Source organism: Macrobrachium rosenbergii, chromosome 15 (genome assembly GCF_040412425.1).
Source record: "Macrobrachium rosenbergii isolate ZJJX-2024 chromosome 15, ASM4041242v1, whole genome shotgun sequence".
Classification (NCBI taxonomy): domain Eukaryota; kingdom Metazoa; phylum Arthropoda; class Malacostraca; order Decapoda; family Palaemonidae; genus Macrobrachium; species Macrobrachium rosenbergii.
The window spans coordinates 50488134-50513741 of record NC_089755.1 but is presented as its reverse complement, the minus strand read 5'-3'; the positions used below and the strand labels follow the sequence as shown (position 1 = coordinate 50513741).

The 25608-nt window shown below is 37.5% G+C and overlaps 1 protein-coding gene across 1 annotated transcript; it reads right to left on the bottom strand.

Moving 5' to 3' along the window:
• Positions 1-679: 679 nt before the first annotated feature.
• Positions 680-22754, bottom strand: LOC136846681 (uncharacterized). The gene is made up of 9 exons (XM_067117688.1): positions 22632-22754; positions 19624-19738; positions 17868-17969; positions 15632-15756; positions 13543-13699; positions 12543-12646; positions 10789-10902; positions 8575-9781; positions 680-2471 (listed from the first exon to the last, which is right to left on the bottom strand). The coding sequence occupies exons 2-9, from the start codon at positions 19729-19731 to the stop codon at positions 2010-2012; spliced, it is 2379 nt and encodes a 792-aa protein (XP_066973789.1). The 5' UTR covers positions 19732-19738; positions 22632-22754; the 3' UTR covers positions 680-2009.
• Between the last annotated feature and the right edge of the window lie 2854 nt (positions 22755-25608).

Sequence of the window (25608 nt, the reverse complement as noted above, 5' to 3'; positions counted from 1 at the left end):
GCTATGAAAACACTATATGTAGGATATTTGTAAGGGCATATGTTTATCTTCTCATCCTGTCTAAGAAAATGACTCTCTCAATATTTAAAATTTGTAATCTTTATAAAACAAAAATTAAGATACATAATAAATCTTTACGGAAAGCAGAAGACAGAGAGGCTTAACCTGGTCATGTGTATCTCCAAATGTGTTTGGATCAGCGTTTGCACAGCCAACTGCTTCAGCATACAGGATATACTGTAATTACCTGTCTTGATAGCCATTATAAATGTCAACATAATTGCATTATGTACGTAATGCACTGAACTTTCAATTGTCTGAATGTGAGCTTGTCCTATTCACAAATAAGTTTACCATGTAACAGAACATTGCAATGCACATAAATTTAATTACATCGAAATTTACTCTATTTAAAATACAGCAGTAAAAGCACAACGAGCTTGCGAAGTTTTTCTAGTCTTTCTCTGCAGGTCATTGGTGTTTTCTGTTTTTTATATCTTACCAAATACTGTACTATTCTACACGAAATTCGAGAACAGAGAGGAATGAGATGAATTTATTTCAATAACCTTTTACTTCAGATTTCTACCTAAAAGGTACTGTGAAATGTTTTTTACTAAAATACTATATTAGTGCTTCCTAACTGTCTTAGGTATTTACTTTGTTAAATAAAACAGCATTAAAATGAATCCTTCATATTGAAACTTCCCTTTATTTTCAAAAGTCTTCCAATAATAATCTATGAAAAACCTGGTAATCCCAGTGAGAGACACGTAAGGCCATAATCAGATTAATCAGGGTTGGATTATCAAAGTTTTGCTGTACAGTGTTATAAATTCTGTAATACACTATATAAATCAGTAATATTTGTGTGTACTACAACTAGCAAAGTACTGTACACTGCATAACTGTATGTGCTATATCATTATACAGCTGGCAATGAAGCCTGTTTATTCATACCAAAAAATGGGAATTGCATAAGGAATCTGCAATGCGACAATGCGAATTTTTCAGTTCCATTATAACCTTATGTACCTGCCATAGTATAATCAGTCCACTGTACGCCACCTGCAATATGCACACCTTTTCTATGATGCTGAGAATAAAATCTTACTTGGAATTTATCAGACATATGTTCAAGTGAAAACACATATTTCTCTTGTTTACAATATACTGATCCTAAGGCTATTAAAATTTCTTTATGCTCTCATTCTCCTATACCAATAACATGATACTAACCTCAACTTAATAATCTGAAAACTAATCATGATATTTAAGATGAAATTTGTCAAGATGTTCAAAGGTTTCTAGAATAAAAGTTCCAATTGTTTAATTACCAAATTATTGCATAAAACAGCTGTTATAAACAGTGTAGACATGTATACAGTACTTCAATGGTAATGAGAATGTAAATCCTTGTTTTTAAAGCTCATTTAATTGATTTCATCATTCTTGCAATGGGAAAATAATTAGTCCTGAATACATTTTTAAATTTTCCTTTTGACAATGGAGTTTCTCATTATACTGTACATGAAAGTTATACTAAACTTAATAAAATGGTAACCAAAATAATTCATAGCCTTAATTTTTACATGAAAAGATGGTAATCAACATTTTTTCCCAGTACCCAATGATCTAAACTCGGCTATAACTACTTATGATTCAAAATTCAGCTTTTTTTTTTTTATCTCACTCCTAGGATAATGTTGACCTACATAAAGCTCGTAGTTCAAATGGGTTGTAAAGAAAAAACCCAATATAAAAGATCCAAAGTCAAGTTCAAACATTTGCAATGAAAAAACAGGCACTAAAACACTAAATGCAAATTTCATCTTCAATTAAATTGAAATAATTTTCAAAAGATAAAGTTTGAAGTTAATAAAATGCTTAACCTTCTAGCGGGAACATATCAAACACCCCTTCCACCCTACCTCTGTCTACAGTTCCAATTTAAATCTCTGGTCTTGAGACCACACCACAATGAATCACCACTGGATGTCATACCTATGCTATAATGAACTATCACATTTTATTTCACTATCGAATGACTTTGCAAAATAAGAGATCAGTGTCTTTTGTACATACTTGTGACTATCATGTGAGTGCAACTTCTTTTTCTTGCATGCTGCACCAGAGTTGGGCTCGTCGAAAGCAACAACAGAAGAATTGTCGGTCTTTTCTTCCCTCCTCACAGCTTGTTCTGAATTCAACGACTCTCTTTTTGGAGTCTTATAGTCTAAACTCAATTTCTTTTTCGTTTTGGATCCATTTGGTCTACTCCTAATATTCGTAAGAGACGGGGTACCAGAGGCCAGAGGCACCACCTGTAGCGATTCTAATCCACTGCCATCCTGAAATGGCTGTGATGAGGTACCAGCACAAAAAGAGCTACTCTCACTAGCCTTGATGTTATCTTGGTAGGATGTAATACTTTCCTCAAGAGGACGTTTTCCAGTCACAGGATACATTTCCTGAAAATATTTACAAAATAGTTTCATATCATAACATACTGTATAATGCATAAAGATAATGATATCATGACACAGAATGTATAAAGATCAGAAAAGAGGTATAGTTAAGGGGACAACACTGAAATTCCAGGATCAGAAATTGTAGTGTCCAGGGTAAAATAATTTTAGTTTTGTAAACAGCAATCATAAATTCTCTAATCTAGTATCATTAAGAAAGTTGAGTAAGAAGAAAAACTTGCCACAGTTTGCAGTAGTCTGTTAAAAATATACTTCTGCAAACTTATGCACTGGAGGAAGGCAATCAAAATATCTTCTAAAATACGCACACTGTTTAACACTTAAAATATGCATACTGTTTAACACTATGGAGGAAGGTAATCAAAACATCTTCTAAAATATGCATACTGTTTAACACTTAAAATATGCATACTATTTAACACTATCTGAAAATGAAAGAAAAAAAAATTTCAAATCAATAGCTGCCAATTCCAGAAGTTGGCAAGTATGGAGAGCAAAGGGTACTGTCATAACAACAAATGTAAAGAAATGCCAATCTCCAAAGATAAAAACACCTTTGAATTTTCTATCTTTTCATTAATTAAATATATATTTTTGAGAATCAACCATAGATTTATCAGTAGAGTTGAGAAAGAGAAGGGCAAGGCTAAGTGCATTAATAAAGAAACAACTTGAAATGATGACAAACCCATGATTTGATCACCTCGAATTTAGGACAAAAAGCCCACCTGATGAGTGCTGGGTTCATGAGGTTATGGCCAGAAGCAAGTCCATGGGTGCTTCAGCTTCCTCGAGTCATGGGTAGACTACATTGGGCAGTGACTGCCTTATAAATAAGGTGTGGTCAGCAATGCTACCTTTTCTCCTTCTCCATGAGCACACAGTGGTCAGGGCCAAATCTGCTCGATGTGCTGGCAGTGCACTGGGAACTGTAACTTCTATGAGGGGTCCTTTGACTTTGTTGCCTTAGATATTTTGGGGTCTCATTACTCAAGATTAAATGCATCAGGGACCTCCATGGCCTTCATCAGATTTCATACTCCAGTCACTAGATCTTGGTGGGCCTCCTGGTTGTTAGTTGATTTACTCTGGCATCTAGAATAGTTTCCCTATTTGGTTTTCATGTACCGTACTGCCTTCCTTGGGTTAGGAGGTGCTTTCTCCATACATTAACATGCTAGTTCTCTGATCCTGTCGTCAATGAATGAAGTCCTTCTGCCACTTGCTTGTTCCAGTATATTAATTTTCAAGATTGGCCTTGGGTGAAGTATATTAGGTCTTGGTTTATGAAGGTTCTAACTTGGATTTGTGCTCTTTCATTCTAAAGGGGCCTTCCTGCACTCAGAAATAGGGGTCTGAATTTAATGCCCATTCATCAGCCCAGGCTTTTTCATCACCCAGTGCTCATTCTACAACAGGGACTAAGCATGGCAATGCTTTCTGCAAAAGATTTTTCCTCACATTAGCAGTCTTGATGCAATGAATTTGCCTTCTTTGAGGGCGTGGACATGGAACTGCAGCAGTCATCTCATTCTTCCTCATATTACTTCATCAGACCTATGGGACCAAGTTTTTATTCAAAACACTGTGGATGTCAGTCTTAGGGTTTTCTCCCACTGCCCACCCACTTCTTGTGGAAATTTCCATGTCTGCTTGAATTTCAATCAAGTCTGTCTTAATCTATTTTGACCAAGATTTCCTGGCCTTCCTATGCATCTCCACCTTGCTATTTTCACATCTACTGCTATTTTCACATCTACTGTTGTTCAGTCCTAACAGCCTCAATCTTTGAGATCTCTTCATTTTCCCTCCTAAATTTCTATTCAGGCAACATATGATTAATGGGCTATAATGAATAAATGGTGTTCATACAAAATGTGCTTCTCAGTACAAATCCAGCAGTTAATTTAAGAGTTCCCTCATCCCTTTCCCTCAATATCACAAGAAAAATGAGTGAAGCAAAGCATCTTCAATGGTATAAGTTGGTGTGACAGGGATTTTTTCTGCACAATATAAAGGCACAATATAATCAATGTTTTGTTATAAAACATTGTATTAAATCTACTCTGCACATTATAACAAACTCCTCAGGTATGGACATTCAATAATTTACACTTAAAAGTCAGCATCAAACATTTACAGGCTAGCCCTGTAACAAAACAGCTTTGAGCTTGGTGAGCTGGTTGAAATATAAAAACCATTATGAATAATAAAGGGATTTTGACAGCGGAAAAATCTATTTCTGGGGAAGACCTTTGTCACCCAGTGAAATGGTTCCAATAGCACACATTTCTAGGTATAAATATTGCTAAATATACCGGAGAAAAAGCTATCCATAATGCCAGGGTTACTACCCCTGGATCTATCACCACAATGGTGTCGGTATGTACTAAGGGGTGAGTGGTAGCCACTATCACAGACGCTTTGCCCAACAGATCTCTCCATTCTCAAAGCCCCCAACATGGGAGAGCCGTTCTACCTACTACCTTCCGTTTGCTGCCACCTACCACTCGCGCCCGCCATCTTCATCCCAAAATTAGCACCCTCCAAGCTTGGTATGCTATCCGGGTGGGAAAGGAAGTATAGGGATGGGTCACTGGGTGACACAGGTCTTCCCCCAGAAATAGATTTTTCCATTGTCAAAATCCCTTTTCTGGGCTTGACCTGTGTCACCCAGTGAAATAGTAACAGAGAATCAGCCATACAATAGCTTGGTGGTACCATCTAAAAGATTACCTTAATGGAGCTAAATAAAACTAAGAGAACAATACGGAGTTTTAATAACCCCAAATTATAAAGTTCAAAATATAATTAAAAAACTATCAGGCACATAGTCTAGAAATACCAAATAACCAACACCAAGATACTTAATGCTAAACAGATTATGTCTTAAAAACAGGATATCAATGTTACAGGCAGGAGTCAGGCTGTGAAGCAGACCTGACCTAAAAGGCTAGAAAGCAGGGCAAGCAAGCGAGGCAGGTAGGCGAGAGAATATACCAATAGGTAATTTAATCAAGAATTACATTACAATAAGGATAAACAAGAGTTAAATATACTAGTCTTGAGCTGGACCAGGAGGAACAATACTTCCTGCAGCTACAGTGGAATATTTAAGAGCCCCTAGGGACTTAAGATAGTGGCATTTAAATACTGTTGGTGATTTCCAGCCCGTATACTTTTTAAGGTCATCAAAATTCATATTGTGACTGAGTCTTTCTTTGGGACACTGAACAGACGGCCTTGAAATTTCAAGTGTCTGACTTTTTTTATTGCCTTCTTTTGCAGAAGGTCTTTTGCAAAGTCCAGTAAGTCTTTGGATGGAGGTTGATGGAATCTGACTGGTGGAGGAGGCCCTCTGCTCCAGCTCCATCCCAGACCTTGTCACTGAAATTTCGTTGTGTCACGCAATTATGGAATCGGCGAAATAGAGTGTTCACATACAGCTCATCTCTCGAATCACCCAAGGCAGTAACCAAATAATGGAAACCGTAAAATATGCTGGAAACCATACCCACCGGAGTGGTTAACTGGACAATAACATACGAGAAACCCGACTAGTCCGGCGGAGACTCCGCCGCCTCAAGCAGGCGTTGTACATAAAGTACCTTTAAAACAACTAATTCTATCGTATCGTAACTCCTATTTGCTTTCACGGGACAGTGTTTGACGCTCCAGCTACTAACTACTATAAGTAATTAGTAGCGAGCTAACGAGACATCGCCCGAACTAGTCTGGCCTGGAAAGGGAAAGGGAGATGAGTGGCGGAAACCCGGCGGAACGGCAACCGGTCAGGTGGATGCACCCTCCGAGAAGCCGAATGCAACCTCCTATGCGGAGGTGCCGAGCGCAAGCGATCGGCTTTCCTCTTACGAGGATGTCGCACAGGCAACGTCGCCAGATTCTAATCGTTCAGGTAAAGAAGGACTAGGCTATATACACGAAAAAGCAGGAGGTTAAACCTCTTTGTTCCTAGCCCACCCTCCAAAACCAAAACTTTGGCCTGGTCAGGAAGGCTAGGATTGAGCGCTACAGGTGAGGGGAGAGAAGAACCTACGTACTAACCTAGCCTCACCCTCCAAAACCGTCAGGTGGCTAAGTATGAATTGAGGAGCCCTCTCACTATCCCAACCTCATCCTCCAAAACCTAACGGCCTGGTCAGGTGGGCTAAGTGTGAATGAGGAACTCTCTCACTAGCCTAACCTCACCCTCCAAAACCTAACGGCCTGGTCAGGTGGGCTAAGTGAGAATGAGGAACTCTCTCACTAGCCTAACTTCACCCTCCAAAACCGTGAAGCGGCCTGGTCAGGTGAGCTAGGTAGCCTGAGCATCGTGTAAAGGCGCATGTCATGCCTAGCCTAACCCTCCAAAACCGTATCACGGTCTGGTCAGGTAGGCTAGGCTAGTAACTACCTTTTAAAACCATCCTTGTTACCAGAACAAATTAAAATATAATATGATGTTAACCACCCATGATGTGGGTTAGCCTAAAGATTATATATAAACATAAATGATTCAGTGGCAGAGAAGGAACCCGAAAATCATTCGTAGGTAACTTTAGGTACCAAGGTGGCCTTCCTCTGACGCCGAATCACTCACATAAACTAATCCATTATACACATAAGCTATAATCATGATAAAAATAATAACACCATCGAGAAGGCACCAACTCACTGGTGGAGGAAAGGAAACTAATAAAAAGACTCAAATTCTATGATCAGAAATAACTGAGCCTGGCTCAAGCCATGACACAAAGGTTCCATTGCCTCTACATCAGCGACGTGGTAAATTCTCCAAAATATGCTCCAAAACCGAAATGGAGTAATTGGATGGTATCTAGCAGAATTTCGTTCTGCTAATTGCGGAGACTGAAGGTCGAAAACGCAACAAAGGCAAGCATAGCCTACGTTCGGCTGTGCACCTGGTAAACATATATTGCATACAGTTCATAAATACTGTGCCTCTCGTGTTTAAAAACCAATCAGATATAGTACTCAACTTAGATGGTGTGATATCCTCATGGGATGACATGATTAAAGCCGTAATTCGATTGAAAACACCAAAAGAAAAAAGACATGGTGTTCACGTGTTGTGCTAAGTTTTGGAATGAAGATGGCGGGCGCGAGTAGTAGGTGGCAGCAAACGGAAGGTAGTAGGTAGAACGGCTCTCCCATGTTGGGGGCTTTGAGAATGGAGAGATCTGTTGGGCAAAGCATCTGTGATAGTGGCTACCACTCACCCCTTAGTGCATACCGACACCATTGTGGTGATCGATCCAGGGGTAGTAACCCTGGCATTATGGATAGCTTTTTCTCTGGTATATTTAGCAATATTTATACCTAGAAATGTGTGCTATTGGAACCATTTCACTGGGTGACACAGGTCAAGCCCAGAAATAATTTAAATAGTTTAATTAGACTGCTGAGTTTACATTCTTAACTTCCCTAGGGCTGGGCAAGCAGATCTGTTCTTATATCAGTTATTATTCACTTTCTAAAAACTCTCTCAAAATTTAAAGACTGGATAAACTGAAAATGTTAAAGATTCAGAAAAAAATAGTTTTAAATACATTCTTGCCCAACACTTATACACTGTGGGCTGCAAACTGACAATAAACAAAAACAAAAAAAAAAAATTTGTATTTTTCCTACCATACAAACCTATGATTTCATAAATGGAGTTTCACACACAAGGCATGCTTCAGCTGTCACTGACTAACAATAAATACAAAATTCTACAGGGTGCAACCTAAGGTGGCCTAACTCCTCCCCTGTGAGAATCAGCAAAAATGGGTGAGCACACAATGAACAACCAGGTGCTATCATGGCTAAGAACACAGTGAATGAGTTTTTCCACCTGAGGTCCCGTGGGGGCACAGGCCAACCCGATAGGATTTTGTTTTTATTGTTAGCCAGTGGTAGTGGAAGGGTGGCACATGAAACTTCATTTATTAAAACTTAGGTTCGTATTTCCGTCAGAACAAATAAAATACAAAAATTTACCTACATGTTATGCATTCTGACAACACTTTTTATTTTTCACTGTATAAATGCATACTGACAAAGTACAGTAAAACATACTTACAAATTCTTCTTTTATGCTGGAAAGTTCTTCAATATCATTTTCTTTGTCCAATCTACTACTCAGTCTAATAGCTGGTGGTGTCACTTCAAAAGAACTTGTTGACCTCATATGTTTCAGGTAAGCAGGTGTCTTCTCGTCAGGGGATAATGTAAGACTCAGTTTCAGTTCAGAGTTTGGTGAATCAAGTAAAGAATTCCATGACTTGTTACTAATTGGGGAACTGAATGCTTCTACCTCTTCATTGTGCTTGCTGACATCCTGTGACATATCCGTGTCACATGTCTTTTCGCAAAAACTTTCCCCAGTTGATCTCGTCTGGCAACCACTTCCACATTGGCATAAGGCTTTAGAAAGAAGTGATCTGCACAATGTAACTTTTATGTTTGGTGTATTTGGACAAGGCTTCATTTTACGACGTGCCCTTCGTGTGAAGCGACGAGGCTTTATCTTAGATGACTGAGCTGTAAGAATCATTGCTTCTCTCACTGAATAAATTGCTCGGATAATCTTTGACATCTGAACCATTTTGTCCAATGGTAAACTACACCTAAAAAATGTCATTACTGTTGCTTTATCTATTGTGAAATCTTTGTGAAATGAAGATTCCCTGACCATTTTCACAATTTCTGCTTCAGTTAATCGAAGCTCAGTCATTCTTTCTTGAGCTCTTACAGCATAATTTTTTAGCTTTTTAAGTGTTTTGGATAGTTCCTCCCCATTTTCCTCAAGCTCTCTAATTATAGTATGGGGAGGAACCTGGTATTCCCCCAAATCCACATCAATTTCTTCTTCAGAATCAGTGGAGGAACAAAGTTCTGATGTTTCTGCATTTCCAGTTTGACTGAAAATGTTAAAACTTTCCTCTTTTGATTCAGTCTTTGTCAAGTAACAACTTTTATCAGGTGTACTAAAGTCCTTACCGACTTCTTCCACATCCACATTCGAGGGGGTTTCAGATACTACTTCTGCGCTGCATGATGCAATGCGTTTTGCATCTGTCTCATCTTCACTTATTTCAGTTCCTACTCTTTTGTTTCTTTCAGTAAGTCTTCTCTCACGAACTTCTTGCCTTGCTCTCTTCTCACTTTCCTCTAACATTTCTATACAAGTGGGGCAGGTCCACTCTGTACAAGTAAATCGAAGCTTCCCACAGGTAATGTGAATACCACTGGCACCACACAGTGAACAGAGCAGAATCTCCCATCTCCTGCAAGGAAGGAAAACAATAAATTTCAATGTTTTACAAAATAAAATTATATTTTCATTCAAGCGTAGGCTATCACTCATACGCAGGCCACCCCGCCCCCCCGGGTCTTCTGTCTAGTTGACAGAAAAGGTTATGAGTAACATACACCTCTGCTTAAAAGTTGAAGTGACCACCTGGTGACCAAGGTTACTGAAAAATTTATTACGGAGTTGCATGACATCCATAGACTATGGTTAACATCTCTTGGCATCCGATGACTGCTCATCCTACTTGGACAATGCTTTTATAACAACAGGCTGGATATACATCCTTTATGTCTGAATTTGGTTAATCGACCAGGGTCAATCTTGTTTGCATATTATTAGGTCAGCACAACTTCCTCAACATCTAGGATTCTAGGTCATTAAACAACAACAAAGTACGCACAACAGGTGGATAAGGATCACACTTACAACATGTAAGTCCAGTGTTTAAATCTGCTTCTTTATAAATCAACATGGGCCAATGTAACCTATACACATGATTTTAATATATTTTACTACCAAGACTGTAGTGCATTTTTCAACCTGTATACAAGGATTAAACAAGTATTATCAATTAGGATAATAATTTCAATGACTTTCACAGAGATACCATAATCTATGATTGGTTTAATCTGCTTCAATTTATTTCTATCAGCTACATTATTCAACTAAGCTCAGTATATTAAGTAATTATGCAGTAGGAAAGACTGATTTAGCTGGTGTTCAATGCCCCAGCTTTGTTGATTCTGTAAACATCCTGGATAATACCAGCATGACCACGGTGCTACCATTTAGTAAGCGAGAAATTCCCCTAAATAGATCTCATTAACACACAATGTAATCACTGTGGAATTTCCCTGGCAATGATTTTCTATTTACTGCATTAACATCCTGAAATGTCTGTAAAACAGAAGGGTATGTATTTGTAAGAAAATAAAAACAGCACTTACAGCCTTATGAAAGTGATTTTCCTAACAAACTTACGTTCCAATGTCATCCCTCTTTCTGCCATCTGGGCACAAGCATTTAGGTGCATCACAACGTACCGGACGTTCCAACTCACTGTATGCATTTGGCTCAAGTTCCCAGCTGGCATCTCTGTGAATTAAGATGATAATCATGTTTTAACAATGTTACAATTCTAAGTACAGTGTAGGCACTAGTCATCTGAATCACAGTTCTAAACCAGTCATTAATTCACTTCAAGCTGAAATATGTCTATAAAATATCTATAAAATAACATCTCATTTTCCTCTAATTTCTTTTATTTTAACATGTTCTAAATGCTGAACCCTCCATACAAAATACCAACACAACAGGTTAAACGGCAATTACAGCTGCTGGTGTGTCTGATTACCACTGCAGTACTTAAGAACATAACAGTTACAATAATGTCTCTCACCCATACAATAAAAGTGTCTTGTATATGGAAATACCTTCAGGTCTGGTTGCTGAAGCTCGGTAACAAGGCAGTTATCTAGCAGCAAGTGAGGAAGGGGTTGCGAACCTACCAACTCACTCAGTAATCAGTGTCACTTTTTCCTTAAGCACCAGGGACAAATGCAGGTTGGTTAAAAGGTGGAATTTGATATAAGGTCAGGTTTCTTACAAAGTGGCAACTAACCTCCATGGATAGTTTGTGGATCTGCCTCTTCCACTAAGTAATGAGGCTTGGTAGTGACCTACGTGAGCAGGTACCATGGGGGCAACTTAATGAATTACAATTACTTAGTATGATGTACTTTTTGGTGTCAAGAAAACGACAATCCAACAGAAGGTTGATCTGTTTTATCCGGCTATTAGATTCATTACTCATACTTCTGCTCTGGTCTTAATATCTGCAGCTTTGGCTGCTATCTCAGCAAGGATCAAAATTTGCACTAACTTCATATGATTTGTGGAATAACAACTTAATGTGTTGCATAAGCGAATTTTTATGAGGATGTTTTTGCCAAACTTCTACAGTTCCTCTGGTTATGGAATATTATAAATTCTGCTATGTAATGCAAACTAATTTGTTATACGTGATAAGGCAGAAAATCCTGTCTTAACAAAAATTCTGAGCCGTCAATATATATTGCATTGTGTGAACCTTTATGGAATGGAATGGAATACTTTATAAAGTTTAGACCAGAGGCCAAGCACTGGGACCTATGAGGTCATTCAGCCCTGAAAGGGAAATTGAGGGTAAAGCAAGTTTTAAAGATGTAACAGGAGGAACACCTTGCAGCTGCCCTATGAAACAATCATTAGGAGAGGGTGGAAAGTAAGACACAAGAAGAGTATGAAAAGAGGTAGTAAAAGGAATGAAAAGGGTTGCTACTAAGGGCTGATGGGATGCTGCAAAGAACCTTAAGTAATGTCTTCAGTGCACTGTGTGAGGTTCACTAACAGCATTAACCCCCCTACAGGGATGTGAACCTTTGTGTTTTATGTAGTATGTTTCTATACAGTATATACCACTGGATTTTGCTGATGATGTCCACAGTATGTGAATAATTTTTCCATAAATAGTACAGACAGGTGTAAGTTCAGACCTTGCAAATAGTTCAGAGGAAATTTTAATTCTCAAATAATCAAAAACTATTTCAGGGAAAATCCTGTACTGTACTTTAAAATAATACAATGAATCTTGATTAGGGCTATTTACGAAGAATAATGATCACCTCTAGTTTTACAGTAAAGATACATGTACAACCTTCTTTCATCTCGCAACATATTCCAATTTTTATACTTACTTTTCTGGGACATAAACACCAAAATTTTGCATTTCTTCCACAAATACTTCTTTATCATTGCACAACGGGCATTTAAAAAAGTATCCCGCACTCACAGCCAGTTGCTGAAAAGAAAAATTAAATAGCACTGTATACAATTAGCTTTATAGATAATACATAATTACAACTTTTTGTAGAAGTTATAACAACCATTTCTAATATCTATCTTATCTTGAATATCTGATATTTTTCTGATACATATTGAGTACAACTTCAAAGGTACAGGCCAGCCCTTAGTCTGCCAGCATATCATACAAAGACTTGCTATTTTACCTCTGTTATATCCCAATAAAGCTATGAAATATCTCATATTTAATTTATCACATGCCCAAAGAGCTTCCTTTTATAAAATGAGTGCAAGCACTGGGACCTGAGGTCATCCAGTGCTGAAAGGAAAATTGAGAGTGAAAAGGTTTGAAAGGTGCAACAGCAGGAAAACCTCACATACACTACAAAACAATTGCTAGGAGAGGGTGGAAAGTAAGATGGAAGAAAGAGAATATGAACGGAGGTACAGTACAAGAAATGAAAGGGGTTGCAGCTAGGGGACGAAGGGACGGTGCAAAGAACCTTAAGTAATGCCTACAGTGCACCACGTGAGGTGCACTGATGCCACTATCCCCCCTATGGGGGTTAAGGTTCACTGAAAACCTAACTTTCTTGTCAAAATGGAAATTAAAAATAATTTAGAGTAACTGAAATATTAAGGGACACAGAAACCACACATACACACACATTAATCCTCAAAGGTTCCAAGTGTCTGAAATTCCTGTTAATTAGTCAACAAACAATGATTCAATTAACTAATAAGACCTAAAGAACCCTACAGGCATCAGTCATCCTGGCAGGCCCAGCTGTTCTTACATTTTCTTCTATGATTTTAAGATGTCTGGGAATTCAAGCAACAAACAATTCTAGCTACTTAAAAGTAATGGGTTTGTGATTAAATGAAAATACTTACCTGTACACATATTTTATGAAACCACTTTCTGTTGCAGCAAGGAGACCAAACAGCTTTCTTAGGATCAGCAATTAGTTCATCCATACATATAGGACATTCCACTTTCTGACCTATGGCTATCCCTTGTTGGTATGTTCGGTGCTTTTGGCAGTGCGATCTGCAACAACAGAAAGAAAACTGTATTTCTCTAATTTAAAAAGCTTTTAAAATTATTAAAACCAAAATAAAGTAATACCAGTCCAACAAACTTATCTTAACCCAATAAGCGCACCTAATTTACAGGCAAACTGGCTGGTTCCAACTACCAGTGTAAAAGAACAATGCACCGTTTGCTTTATTTCTATTCTTACTGGCTGAGAAGCGTGTGACCACATTTTCTGGGACTGAAATGCTTTTGCCACATATTACATTATATAAATTTTGAGGAAACGATTTGCACCAGCAATCCTCAGTAGTATTCCTATTTTCTCTTCCTGTGGGATATGAAAATTTTTTGTGCTTTAAGATATCAGCTTTTTTCATTTCCATGGTATTTCCTTTTATTTGTACCACTACTAATACCTTACGATGAATGATCAGATTTTTTATTGGAAACATAAAAAACTGACAAAATAAATGCTTAAAAAACAGTGGGAGAGCTTAGTGTGCTTGGTTTTCTCATGATATTGAACATGTTTAAACAAATGTTGATTATGAATCTTTCAATTTAATTATTGCACTAAATAATACTTTTGTACTGATACTAAGAGTGACAGAAACAATGAAAGGAAGATAAGAGAAAGGCAGAATACTTGTATCTTCTCAGATGGGGAGTGAGAATGAGTTAATTACACAACTATGTAACTCACTTAAAATGCATGCACTAATACTACTGTGGAAACATCCACCTCCACCCAAAATTCTGAATACCAGTTTTCACTTGTTTTCTCAACAGGATGGAACAATATTAAGAGCTAATATTTGTACACCATACAGCTACATAACACCACTGATGTAAAATAACTTAAACAAGCTTAAAATATACGCTCAGAGAGAGAGAGAGAGAGAGAGAGAGAGAGAGAGAGAGAGAGAGAGAGAGAGAGAGAGAGAGAGAGAGAGAGAGAGAGAGAGAGAGAGAGAGAGTTTTCTGGTACCTAATTTTCAAGCTAATATCAGAGGGTCACATCATAAGTGAAGTACAAAATATGTGTGAATGCTTGGGTAAGGCTTGTTAAATTGCATCATCTCAGAGTTGCCATGAGGTGCATTACAACCCCCAAGATTGGTGAATCCTGATTCCAATCTGAATGTTGTGACTGAAGTTATAATTCAGAACAGTTCTAATTCTTGATATAATTCTGAGTAGCATTATAATTTCATCCATGAAAGCTCCTTAAAAGAATCTTGTGATGTAAGAAAATGCTACAGAATGCAATCATTGTATACTTCAAGTTCTATATAGAAATTCCTGGTATGGTGTGTTTCATTACGTCACCATGACTGAACCAGCATGTGTGTTATTACTGTGCTGATCTTCTGTTTCAGCTATTTAACCCTTTCTCTTTTTTTTTATGAAGTAATGTGATAAAATCAATACCACATTTTATTTAGTAATGAATTTTATAATCATCTATATATGAGGATTAATTATTTCATTCCTAGGCCTGACAAAGGAAGTTAGTTTTCAGAGAAATGCTCTTGGGTTTAAGGAATGATAAAAAGCAACCAAGTTTAATTTACAGCCAGCCATATTAATCCCAAAAAAAGCAGTTACATGTCTTTTGAGGCTTAAGTCCAAGTGCTTCTTCTCTCAATGGAAATATAAGTCATGCAATGCCTGTGCTTCCAGTAGAGACAGCACTCAATAAGGGTAAAAATCTGTTTGTCGACATATCCTTCCACCTTAATGATTGTTTTTAACACAGCACGTCACCGACCATAAGTCAGGCTATTGTAAGTGAAGGGTCACTGGAAGACTTAACTTAATTTGTTATACACATTTTATGGCAATATATTTTGAAGGGTATCTATAGTACTTTTAGTCACCAAAAATAACAAAATTTTTGAAAGGCTTAATCTTATTCCTTTTAAAGACTGAAGAGTTACAAACCTGAAGTCTCCTGAGAATCTATACTGACAATTATGTTTCAACCCACAGGCATAATGATAGCTTCGACGGCATTTCTTCTCACTGCAACCAATTGTCGCACCCTTCTTTCCACAAAATGTACATGGCTGAAAAGACAAGACAATCACTAATACATAAAAGATTTTTTTACAATAAACTTTAAAGACAAGACAGCAACTGTACATTTGTGTCTCTTGTCATTTAGATGATGCTGTAACATAATCATTTTCAATAGTAATTCCTTGTAAAAAAAAATACTATAAAGAAAGAATCTTGCACTTCCAAGAAACTGAGGGATGCTTCTCAGGTGGGAATATGACTTTATTTCATATCATACTTGGTAAGTTTCAAAACTTTGTTCTTGACACATCTCACACCCGACTGAAAGGGCAAGAAGACTAACCTTGACTTCTGGCAATGGTTCGAATCTAACCATCATTATCAATGCCCTTTTCAAGATACTTTACTAAAAAAAAAAAAAAAAAAAAAAAAAAAAAAAAAAAAAAAACTTCCTTTTGCTAACTGAAAAAGATCCCAAGATCATTTCTGTTTTTATGAGAGAAAGGCAAATGAACATATTGTTCAAATTTGTTGAGCAGTAATCCACTATAAATACTGCACTCTCCTGAAGCCAAGCTCCTTCCCCTGAAACTACACTAAGCACTGAGCTACCACAAACTTGGATTGTCTGTATGAATCTGTGCTTGTTAGCAAAATGTGTTCTAGGTATCAGAAAAACCTTAAATAACTCATATGGCTTGGCATAAAACTGGACTTGTCTGTCTTGATCATGGTGAGTGAGAGAAAGAGAGAGAGAGAGAAAAAAAAAAAGAGTGCAAATGCTGAAATTATTTGCATTCACATTTGTACAATCTACAGGCTGAAAAAGACTCATGAAAACTACAGTATTTCTATTCATTCTGCTGGTAGCACAGTGGCCTTATTATTTAGCACCCACAAATGGATACAATATAGATTATTGTTTGTGAGAAGTGATAGGTGCACAAAATATGGTGTCAGTCCTCTTAACAGAGAATAGAATAAAATAGAATAGAAAAGAGTATAGAATTTAGGCTAAAGGCCTAGCACTGGGAGCTATGGGGTCAATTGGCACTGAAATGTAAACTGACAGCATAAAGGTTTGAAAGGTGTAACAGGAAGAAAACCTTGCAGTTGCACTATGAATCAACTGTTAGGAGAGGGTGAAAAGTAAGATGGAAGAAAGTGAATACGAACGGAGGTACCTTTTACTTGAAAGAAACAGAAACTATTAGACATTGGTAGTGAAAGTACAATGAAAAGTGGAATTCAAAGGCAGTTATGGGTTTTTCACAGGACAGCTTTCAAGCATAAAGGTTACTAGAGAGAATCTTCAGCTGATAACGAACCTGGAGAGATGTTCACGTGGCAACTGAAGAAAATGATTATTACAGATGGTGGTTATCTAAATATGTAACTAATTCTTTCCTTGTCACATACCTGCAACTTACTGGCAAAAATATTGAGCAAGGTATGTATTTCAAAAGAAGAAAAAGAGGCTGACAGTGACAAGGAATCAAAAGACATGGTTACCTTAATGCCTATTATTAATGCCAGTGGTGTATCAGTCCTTAAGCTTTTTGCTTGTGCTGGTGGTAATATTCAAATAATCCACAAATACCCACAGATCTCAAAAGGAGTACCCCTCCTGTTGTGCTCCTTTCATAACCAAGCAGCTGGATAACTTTCACTATGCAGAAGTGTTCTTATATGAAATAAGCATCTTTGATTATTGCTAATTGCATTGCTAATCCCCCAGACATTACCGATTATGGCAGTAACAATTGCATCTTATTTTACTGCCTAAAAGCCAGAATAATATATCAGTTTTTTTTGTAAGTGCCACTGACACACACAGCAACTTCAAACAACTTTTAAGCACCATTAAACTACTTTTTTACAGCAATTCTGAGAAGGAATACAAATGGATGTCAGATGGAATATAAATTAATGTTGGATGATTATCATCATTTCATGTTAGTTTTCCCCTCATGATGTTTAACAGTGAAATGAGATCTCACCACTCTTTTCTGTCTTGTGCAGTTCCTGTTAGAATTAACAACCAGTCTACGTCTACATCTTCACAATGCATCCTTTCAATTTGCTAATATACTGTAGCTCAATAAAACATGAGGGAAACCTGCAAAGGAAAAGCAATAAAACATATAAAATTACTTACTAATTTTTTGCCCCTTGCCAGTTCTCTCTTAATATCAGGAATCAGAAATCCCAAAATTCCTTCCTCCTCCTCTCCATTTTGACCTAATCCACTGGAAAAAAACTGAAAAGAAAGAAAATTTCATTCTAGACACTGTTTGTTGCAAGGCTGCATCTGTGGCAAAAATATTCTATTCATGAGGTACTTTGCTATTAGAGAGCCTTTTAATAATTTTTCAAGCATGTTGGTTGCATCTGTGAAAGGTTTTGCATACCACACACAAAATCAAATAGTCACCTCATGTCAAATATGGGGTAAGAAATGGAGTCATTTATCTCAAATAATTCACATGTTTACAAATATATATGAACCAAAGAAATTATTGGCATGAATTCACTACAATATTCAGCTGTGGGTGAGTCTTTAAACTATATATTGTTAAATTTTCTCCCCCAATTCATAAAGGAGCTGTTATCTATCGCTTAAGCTAAATTTAATCCATTTATCGTTTGCTTCCAATGGAACAGAAAATTATTCTTCACTTCCAAAATGTCCTCTTGATTAAACCTGCATTGCAACTTTTTATCTAAAAAATATTATAATATTGGAGAACTTAAGGGAAACACATCTAACTTGCATGGAAGTACATTAAAGAAACTGATGGGCATGTCTTATTTTGATACATTCCACTTATCAGATTTCTGAGACCTGTTGCACATTATCTCTTGGATGAGGTTGCTAGCCCTAAGTCCCTCCCCTCTAAGCCACTCCTATGGATCTAGAATTGAGACTCAGTGGTCTGGTTAAACTGCAAAATGAATGCTGGCACAGAGCATTAATGTATGTGGGGTGGATACAACTTGGTCACCTCAGCAGAATCAAATGGTTGCTATTAAACTAAGAAATAACCACAATACAGGCATGCATGCCTATGTAAGATAGATCAGGAGAGCTAAAGAAAGAGGCAAATATTGCTTCAGCTGATACAGTTTCAGAAACCAATTTCTGCCTATGTAGTATATCCACAACTATTCTTTTTTTTATTTTGTGGAAGCTCCCTTAATGAGGAGATAGACCAGTTTTTTTTTCTCATGACCAGTAAAAATTGGAATTTCAGCTTGTGACTTTCACAAATTATTATCACCACAACAAACACTATTCACAGTGAATTTCAAGCAATTCTATTGATAAGTTTTTTTTTTTAATTAATTTTCCATGAAACTTTTTTTTCCCCAATTTTGAAGCACTATATTTTGACTCACCTTGTTAGTATTTGCTTCATACTTTTATGTCTAATGCTGCAAAATAAAATAAATATTTTGTCTTATAGGTATCACCTTCTTGCAACTCTAACATCACCTTACATTTTTTTTCTTTAGATTTCATTTTTTTAAATTTCAACAAAAATTTGCCTGACCAACATCCTTGTATCTGCCATTCAAGTTCCAATTCACAAACAATAAGAATGCAAGTCAGGCACAATCAAGCCTTATCTATGGGGCCAAACAGCCAGAATTCTTGAACAATGTAAGAAATGTATGTTTGGTAATAATTAATGAAACTGCTACTAATTTGTAAAACATTGTTGGAATTCATTCTAAGTACCCTAAAACCCACTGTATGTTAAACCATACCAAAGTTCTATACAAGGTAAACTAAATCCCTATACACACTGTTCTGTTTCATATTGTATGAATAGCTCTTAAGATTTACCCGTAGTCGGAGCCTACTGCTTACGTTATATAAGGTATTCTAAAAAAAAAAGTAATGTACTTACCAGGCAAAAACAATGGACAGTGATACCAGCTAAAGAGTGCAATGCCCCAAGTTCTAGTTCTCTGTGTGCTCCAATTCCACAAAAATCACACGCCTTATCTTTACTCATGTTGGTGCTGAAATGAAAATGGAATTTACAAATCAATTTGAAATACAGGATTCATACTGAAAAAAAAATTTATGGTCACCATGAACATCAGCCTATCTTTTACACAATTATCATGCACCTGTGTTTTAAAATCAGCGTAAGTTTTTGTGTACGCAGACCACCTTTAGAAAAAGCTACAAGTACTGTATTAGGCAAAAGTATGCCCAAAAGTACTTTGTGCCACTGACTCCTGAATGTCTCAGAAATTTCTAGAGCACCTACTAGTCTTCAAGTTCTGCACAGAAGAAAAAACTTAGCATACAAGAAAGGAAGTCCTCGGCAGATCTTACATCATAGCACCCAAGCTGGTGATCCACAAGAAGAGTCAGATACTGTATAATGGGTTAATCAAAAGTAAGTTGAGCAATTTTACACACTTTAGCAAAGGTAAAATGATTCCAAAAAATACCAATTTCCATATTAAAACTGGTTTTTTATACTTACTTAACATTCATAAAACTATAAGTTTCGTGCCACACACTTGCTCAGCAGTTTTGAGAAAAAAGTTTATCTTCTATTTTTGTTTACTTTCTTCCTTCTCGTAGGTAAGAACAGAGCAGCTCTTTTCCAAGCCTCAGTTAGTTCTGTGCTCACTGAATTGTGGGGAAGCTGGGTGGGTACAATGAATGTTAAGTACAAAAATAACCAATTTTGATAAGAAAATTTGTATTATTACTATGAATGTTGTCAAACATTGATATAACTGACTACGACTGACAAGGGTGGGGGGACTGTGGAGCATGGGGCAAAGGCTGGTAAACGTAACACAGAGAAAACATTATAATTTTTAAAAGACCAACAAGTGACTCTCGCCTAATGTAGGTAATCTCCTGCTTGCAGAAACTGCCAAACTGCCCTTCTGGACAGCCACTAGGACCATGTTGGATGATTCTAAGGAAAACCTTGTCAAAGCTATGAAGGTTTACTCCTATCCTGAGATTATCCTGGAAGTTGGAAATCAAATGTTGCCATTTGTTGCTAGAATACAGACAAAAGTTCCTTAAATTGATGAGGAAAATGCATCATCTATTACAAGCTGCCTAACTAGAACCAAAAGAATGAGGACTGAGGAGACCAGTCCCACACCATGGACGAAACCTTTTGATAACTTGGATCAGTGCCGTGCAGCAATAGGGTTAACCAACCTTGTTATTAATAAGTTCAAATACCATTTCAGCTTGCAATGAGGGATACAACTACATAAAAGGCAACGGTTTTTTCCTGTAGGAACAACTAAGATTGTATAGAATTTGATTATCAATCTTTATGATATTTACAGTTTTGTTTACGTTTTAATGTTCATCCCCAAGGGCCTCGTACCATACACAGCACCCATTTTGCACATCAGCTGATAGTTACTGAACTAGAGGACGCAGTAGTTATCTTCCAGGGAAGTATGCCAAGTAGGGAGACAGCGTTACTTGAGGGGGTCCAGGAGGAGCGAAGCGAACGCCGCCCCCCCCCACCCCCAAGTCAGAACATGGTGCCCTAAGTTAGGTTAGGAAGGTACGGTCTGGTTAGGTCAGGACACTGCATTGTAGGAAAGATTAGGTTTGACCAGTTTTCACAGTGGGATTTCTCACACCTACCTCTGTCTCCCTACTACGCATCTGCTCTGTCTTCAGTTTTATCCTAATACCATCCTGCCAGCTGCAGATCCTACCACACAGCCTAAGAGATGTAACGGTGGGGACTCACCTAAGTGGAGTGCCACTGCCTATACACTTGCTCACATCCGTCATACCTGTTATTCAAACTAAGCTATTCCTGCATGGTAAAGCTAACTCCTTACTTTATGGTGGCCAAAACATCCTCGGTGCTGGTAGCTGAATGAGGGTATCAACAGACTCGATCCAAATAGCCAACAGTTATCCAGTCTAATTCAATACCAAGGTTCAGTTACCCATTCCAGCTTACACCAACTGATACTCCTAAATAAGGGGCGGCGATGATCTGTATTTGCATAGGAATAGAAATTGGCAAGCTAACCATAACCCTTGTTTTTGGTAATGAAAATGGTTATTTTTCGGAAGACCCCAGCCACTCCCACTTTTTAATTTATATTTTTCTTGGGCCAAATCACATCCAAACACAAAATTTCTTCTCAATACATAACCTTCGCAAATGCTTAATAACAGAGAAAAATAATTAATCAAATTACGTCTTAAAGGGCATGACAATACCGGCCGCCACCCCACTCCATAGCTAATATGAAAAAAATGTAACCAGTAAACATCCCTAGGTTATGATAAGTTGGTATTATTAGGTTCTTTAAGGGCCCCTATCATATCCTAGCCATTTTTGCATGTAAAACCCAAAATGGTTTTTCATGCAAAAGCTGCCTCCTTTCGAAATGTAACCCAAGCTAACCTATAGTGTAGCCTACATATCCTGTAAACCCTTTCAAAGGTCTTAAGTTAACTTGACATTTAGTTTTTATGACTTTTTTTTATTCCACCACTCGAACTGCGGCTCCGTTGGGATTCTTTCATAGCATCCATCAAAAGGGCTGGCATAAAATACGCACGGTAAAAATACGCTAGAACTGGCTAGCGGGGGTCCTCTAAGCTTAAGCTACGCTAACCAGTTCGCATCTTTAAATTACGACGCTTTCTACGAATAAGAAATCGTGTCATTCGCAGTCTGCCTGAAAATGCAAAAATCTGACTTGTTTGTGACATCAGCTGCCTCGGCAAATCGCTGCAATGTGCAAGAGAAAAGTCTCGTACCTCGATCAAAACATTCGAAATTCTTACCAAATCTCAGACGCCCACTTCGTCCCGATTAACCGAGCTGATAGACTGTTGCTTCTTCACACTGCTTTAAATTAGTACATGAAATGCATCTCCATCTTTAAATACCTGTCTAAAAAACTCGCTCCATAGCACAATAATCGCGGATGTTGTTCATCAGTACTTAATGCACCTTGCTCCAAACCGCTTTTTAAAGATGTCGCGTTGGGACTGTGGCGTTGCAGTGTTGCCAGATCGCTCTAGGTCTCGCAGCTTCCCGGCGATTATCTTGGTATATTTTAGCCGGAAATTTCGAAATTTCTGAAGCGAATTTCATTCTCAGATCGATGTTCCATGCAACATTGTTTTAACAGCTATTGAACGGCATTTCTCTATGTTATTTTAAACGAGAAATGAGAAACTTGCCGCTTGATGTGCGTCCTTCTCGTGAAATATTAATACCGTAAAATTGTTTGAATTCTGTTGATGTAGCAAATGGAAACAAATTTCTGTTACGACGCATCGTATACCTCAAGCAGGCTGCTTGGACGAACAGAAACTGTAAGAGAGTTGCAGCACCTGTGAGGAGGCTTCGGCAACTTACGCACACTCCTTTCCTTTGTACGTGGCACAAAAGGACAAACGTTTAAGTGTCTTACGCTTCATTTTGCGAGAGGAAGTATATTATTGAAAACGGTTCAATGTTGACATCAATAGTTATTAAACTTAAAGCTCCATAACTATGGACAAGTGTTAGGAGTGAAAGAGAAATCTGATAGATGCCATATCGAAAGGTATACAAGTCATGATAGGATTTTTGATGTTGCCAATATTCCACTTTTCTACTTGTACCCCGAGGCAAAATATCGGTTTGCCTGCGGGCACAGTATAGAAAGAACAGGTCAACCATCTTGAACCCGGGTATATGATTCATTCACGGGTCGAACCAAACCAAAGCTGGATACAAAGAGTAGCACATCCTACCGAGCTGAAATATCAGAGCTATTGCAGAACAAGTTCACGTCACTTCAAATACCGGGATCACTGGATAGCGAAACGTCTCATAGCCTTTCAGTGTAAATTTAAGAATTAAGGCAAACAAATTTTCTTCTTCTATTTGCTTGCAAAAAATCATGCATTTGTATACTTCAGAATTTATGGACCTCAGTGCACTATATAGTCACTCTATGTTCACAATCATATTCTAAGCTCCTTATAGTTTTCTCCTGTAATGCATCGCGTTAAGTACGATAAATGACTTTCGGTATCAAGAAAATTTTCTTGCCATATTCAAATTCTTTAGCACTTGTAACATGTTGCTGAGATCTCATTCGAAATAAAGTCTTTTATCTGTGTCGCCTAAACATGGCATTTCATTCAACGTGTATTCGCATGAACGCACGCGCCCGCACACACACACATACTACACGTATATACAGTATATGTGTGTTCATTGGGAATTTTCCTCTACTTTTAGTGTGTTCCAGAAAAACAAACACTACAGTTAACCAATCGGCCATGGCTGCCCAGGGAGGGTTGGGGGTAAAATGCATTGTGTTTATAGTATTTTTCCAAAACTTTACCTTTTTGCTGGCCTCTCTCTCTCTCTCTCTCTCTCTCTCTCTCTCTCTCTCTCTCTCTCTCTCTCTCTCTCTCTCTCTCTCTCATTCACTGGTTATCGTATCGAACTTCAATTATTTCCATTCATAAGTCGTGTGTACTCATTTTTATGCCTTTATTAATAATCAGTTATGAAAAATGATATATGGAAGCAAAGAAATTATTATTATAACCCGGTATAAACAATTTCATCTACTTAAAACTGGGTTGACTGGTGTACATCGCTCAATCATAAAACTTACTGGAGAGGTAAAAAAAGGTCAATATGTCTTAGAATATAGGGTATAAATTCGGCAACTACCGTCTGCTGCCTTCATTAAGCCACTGACTGTCTTACTTAAGCAAAGGAAGCTTCATATTTCTAGGCCTAATGTTTTAAATTTTGTTTCATTGTTTTCTATTTTCAAAATGAGAGAGAGAGAGAGGGGAGAATAAAAAGCTAAGACTTAAGGTAGGATTATCCAGGATAACTAACATGGGTATGTTGGGTATACCCATCCAAGTTGACCTAGCTTTGTTTTCCAGAGATATGGCAACACTTGTGCCAAACCTCTCTAAATAGCACTTTATTTCATAGTTCTATGAATGGTTTAATTTCACTAGCATAATATACATTAAGACCATCTTTCGGATCTCATAATCAACTTTTATATAAAAGGAACTATCCACCCAGCTGCTTTGAATGTGTAACTTTCATTGGTGAATTTTGGCTAAACATTCTGTGCAGAAAACCAAGTAAACTTAGGCAGCATTATTCACTTTGATCAACTTCTCAGAAGGCTCGCCGGTAGGGCGTCAAATCCCTTACACGCTGCGTCACTCACCACAATCTTGTCTGCACCCTCTCGCTTCCTTAACAGTTAGCCCACTCCGTCCCATTTGGGTAATTTTTCACCCAGTACTGGAATGGAGGGGTCCTAAAACACATACATAGATATACTGTACATGTGTTAAGTTCAGTGATACTGACTGCAGTTATTTGCAACTGACATAAACAAAGGAAGCTATGGAATTGTGACTCGTGAGATTGTTAAACCATTGTGAACAAATAATAATAATAATAATAATAATAATAATAATAATAATAATAATAATAATAATAATAATAATGTGATGGGAGTATGAGAAATGACTTGGACAAGAAAAAGATGCACATCTTTACTGTCAAGTGTTATTCTTTGGAAGAGAGACTCCCCACCAATCTTACATGAACAATGTACTTTTCACAACTTATACCTACAGAAAAAAAACCAGATGCACGATCATAGCTAACTTTAACCATAAATAGAATAAAAACTACTGAGGCTAGAGGGCTGCAATTTGGTATGTCTGATGATTGGAGGGTGGATGATCAACATACCAATTTGCAGTCCTCTACCCTCAGTAGTTTTTAAGATCCGAGGACGGACAGGAAAAGGGCGGACGGACAGACAAAGTCATCTAAATAGTTTTCTTTTACAGAAAACTAAAAAGGATGACAATTTGC

What these genes read in the sequence shown, in the direction of transcription:
- LOC136846681 (XM_067117688.1), bottom strand. Translation starts at nt 19,731, where the DNA reads ATGAGTAAAGATAAGGCGTGTGATTTTTGTGGAATTGGAGCACACAGA. An exon ending in TTCATAAAATATGTGTACAG is followed by an intron (nt 12,647 to 13,542) that starts GTAAGTATTTTC and finishes TTTTCTTTTCAG; the next exon opens with CAACTGGCTGTGAGTGCGGG. An exon ending in CCAGCATAAAAGAAGAATTT is followed by an intron (nt 2,472 to 8,574) that starts GTAAGTATGTTT and finishes AAATATTTTCAG; the next exon opens with GAAATGTATCCTGTGACTGG.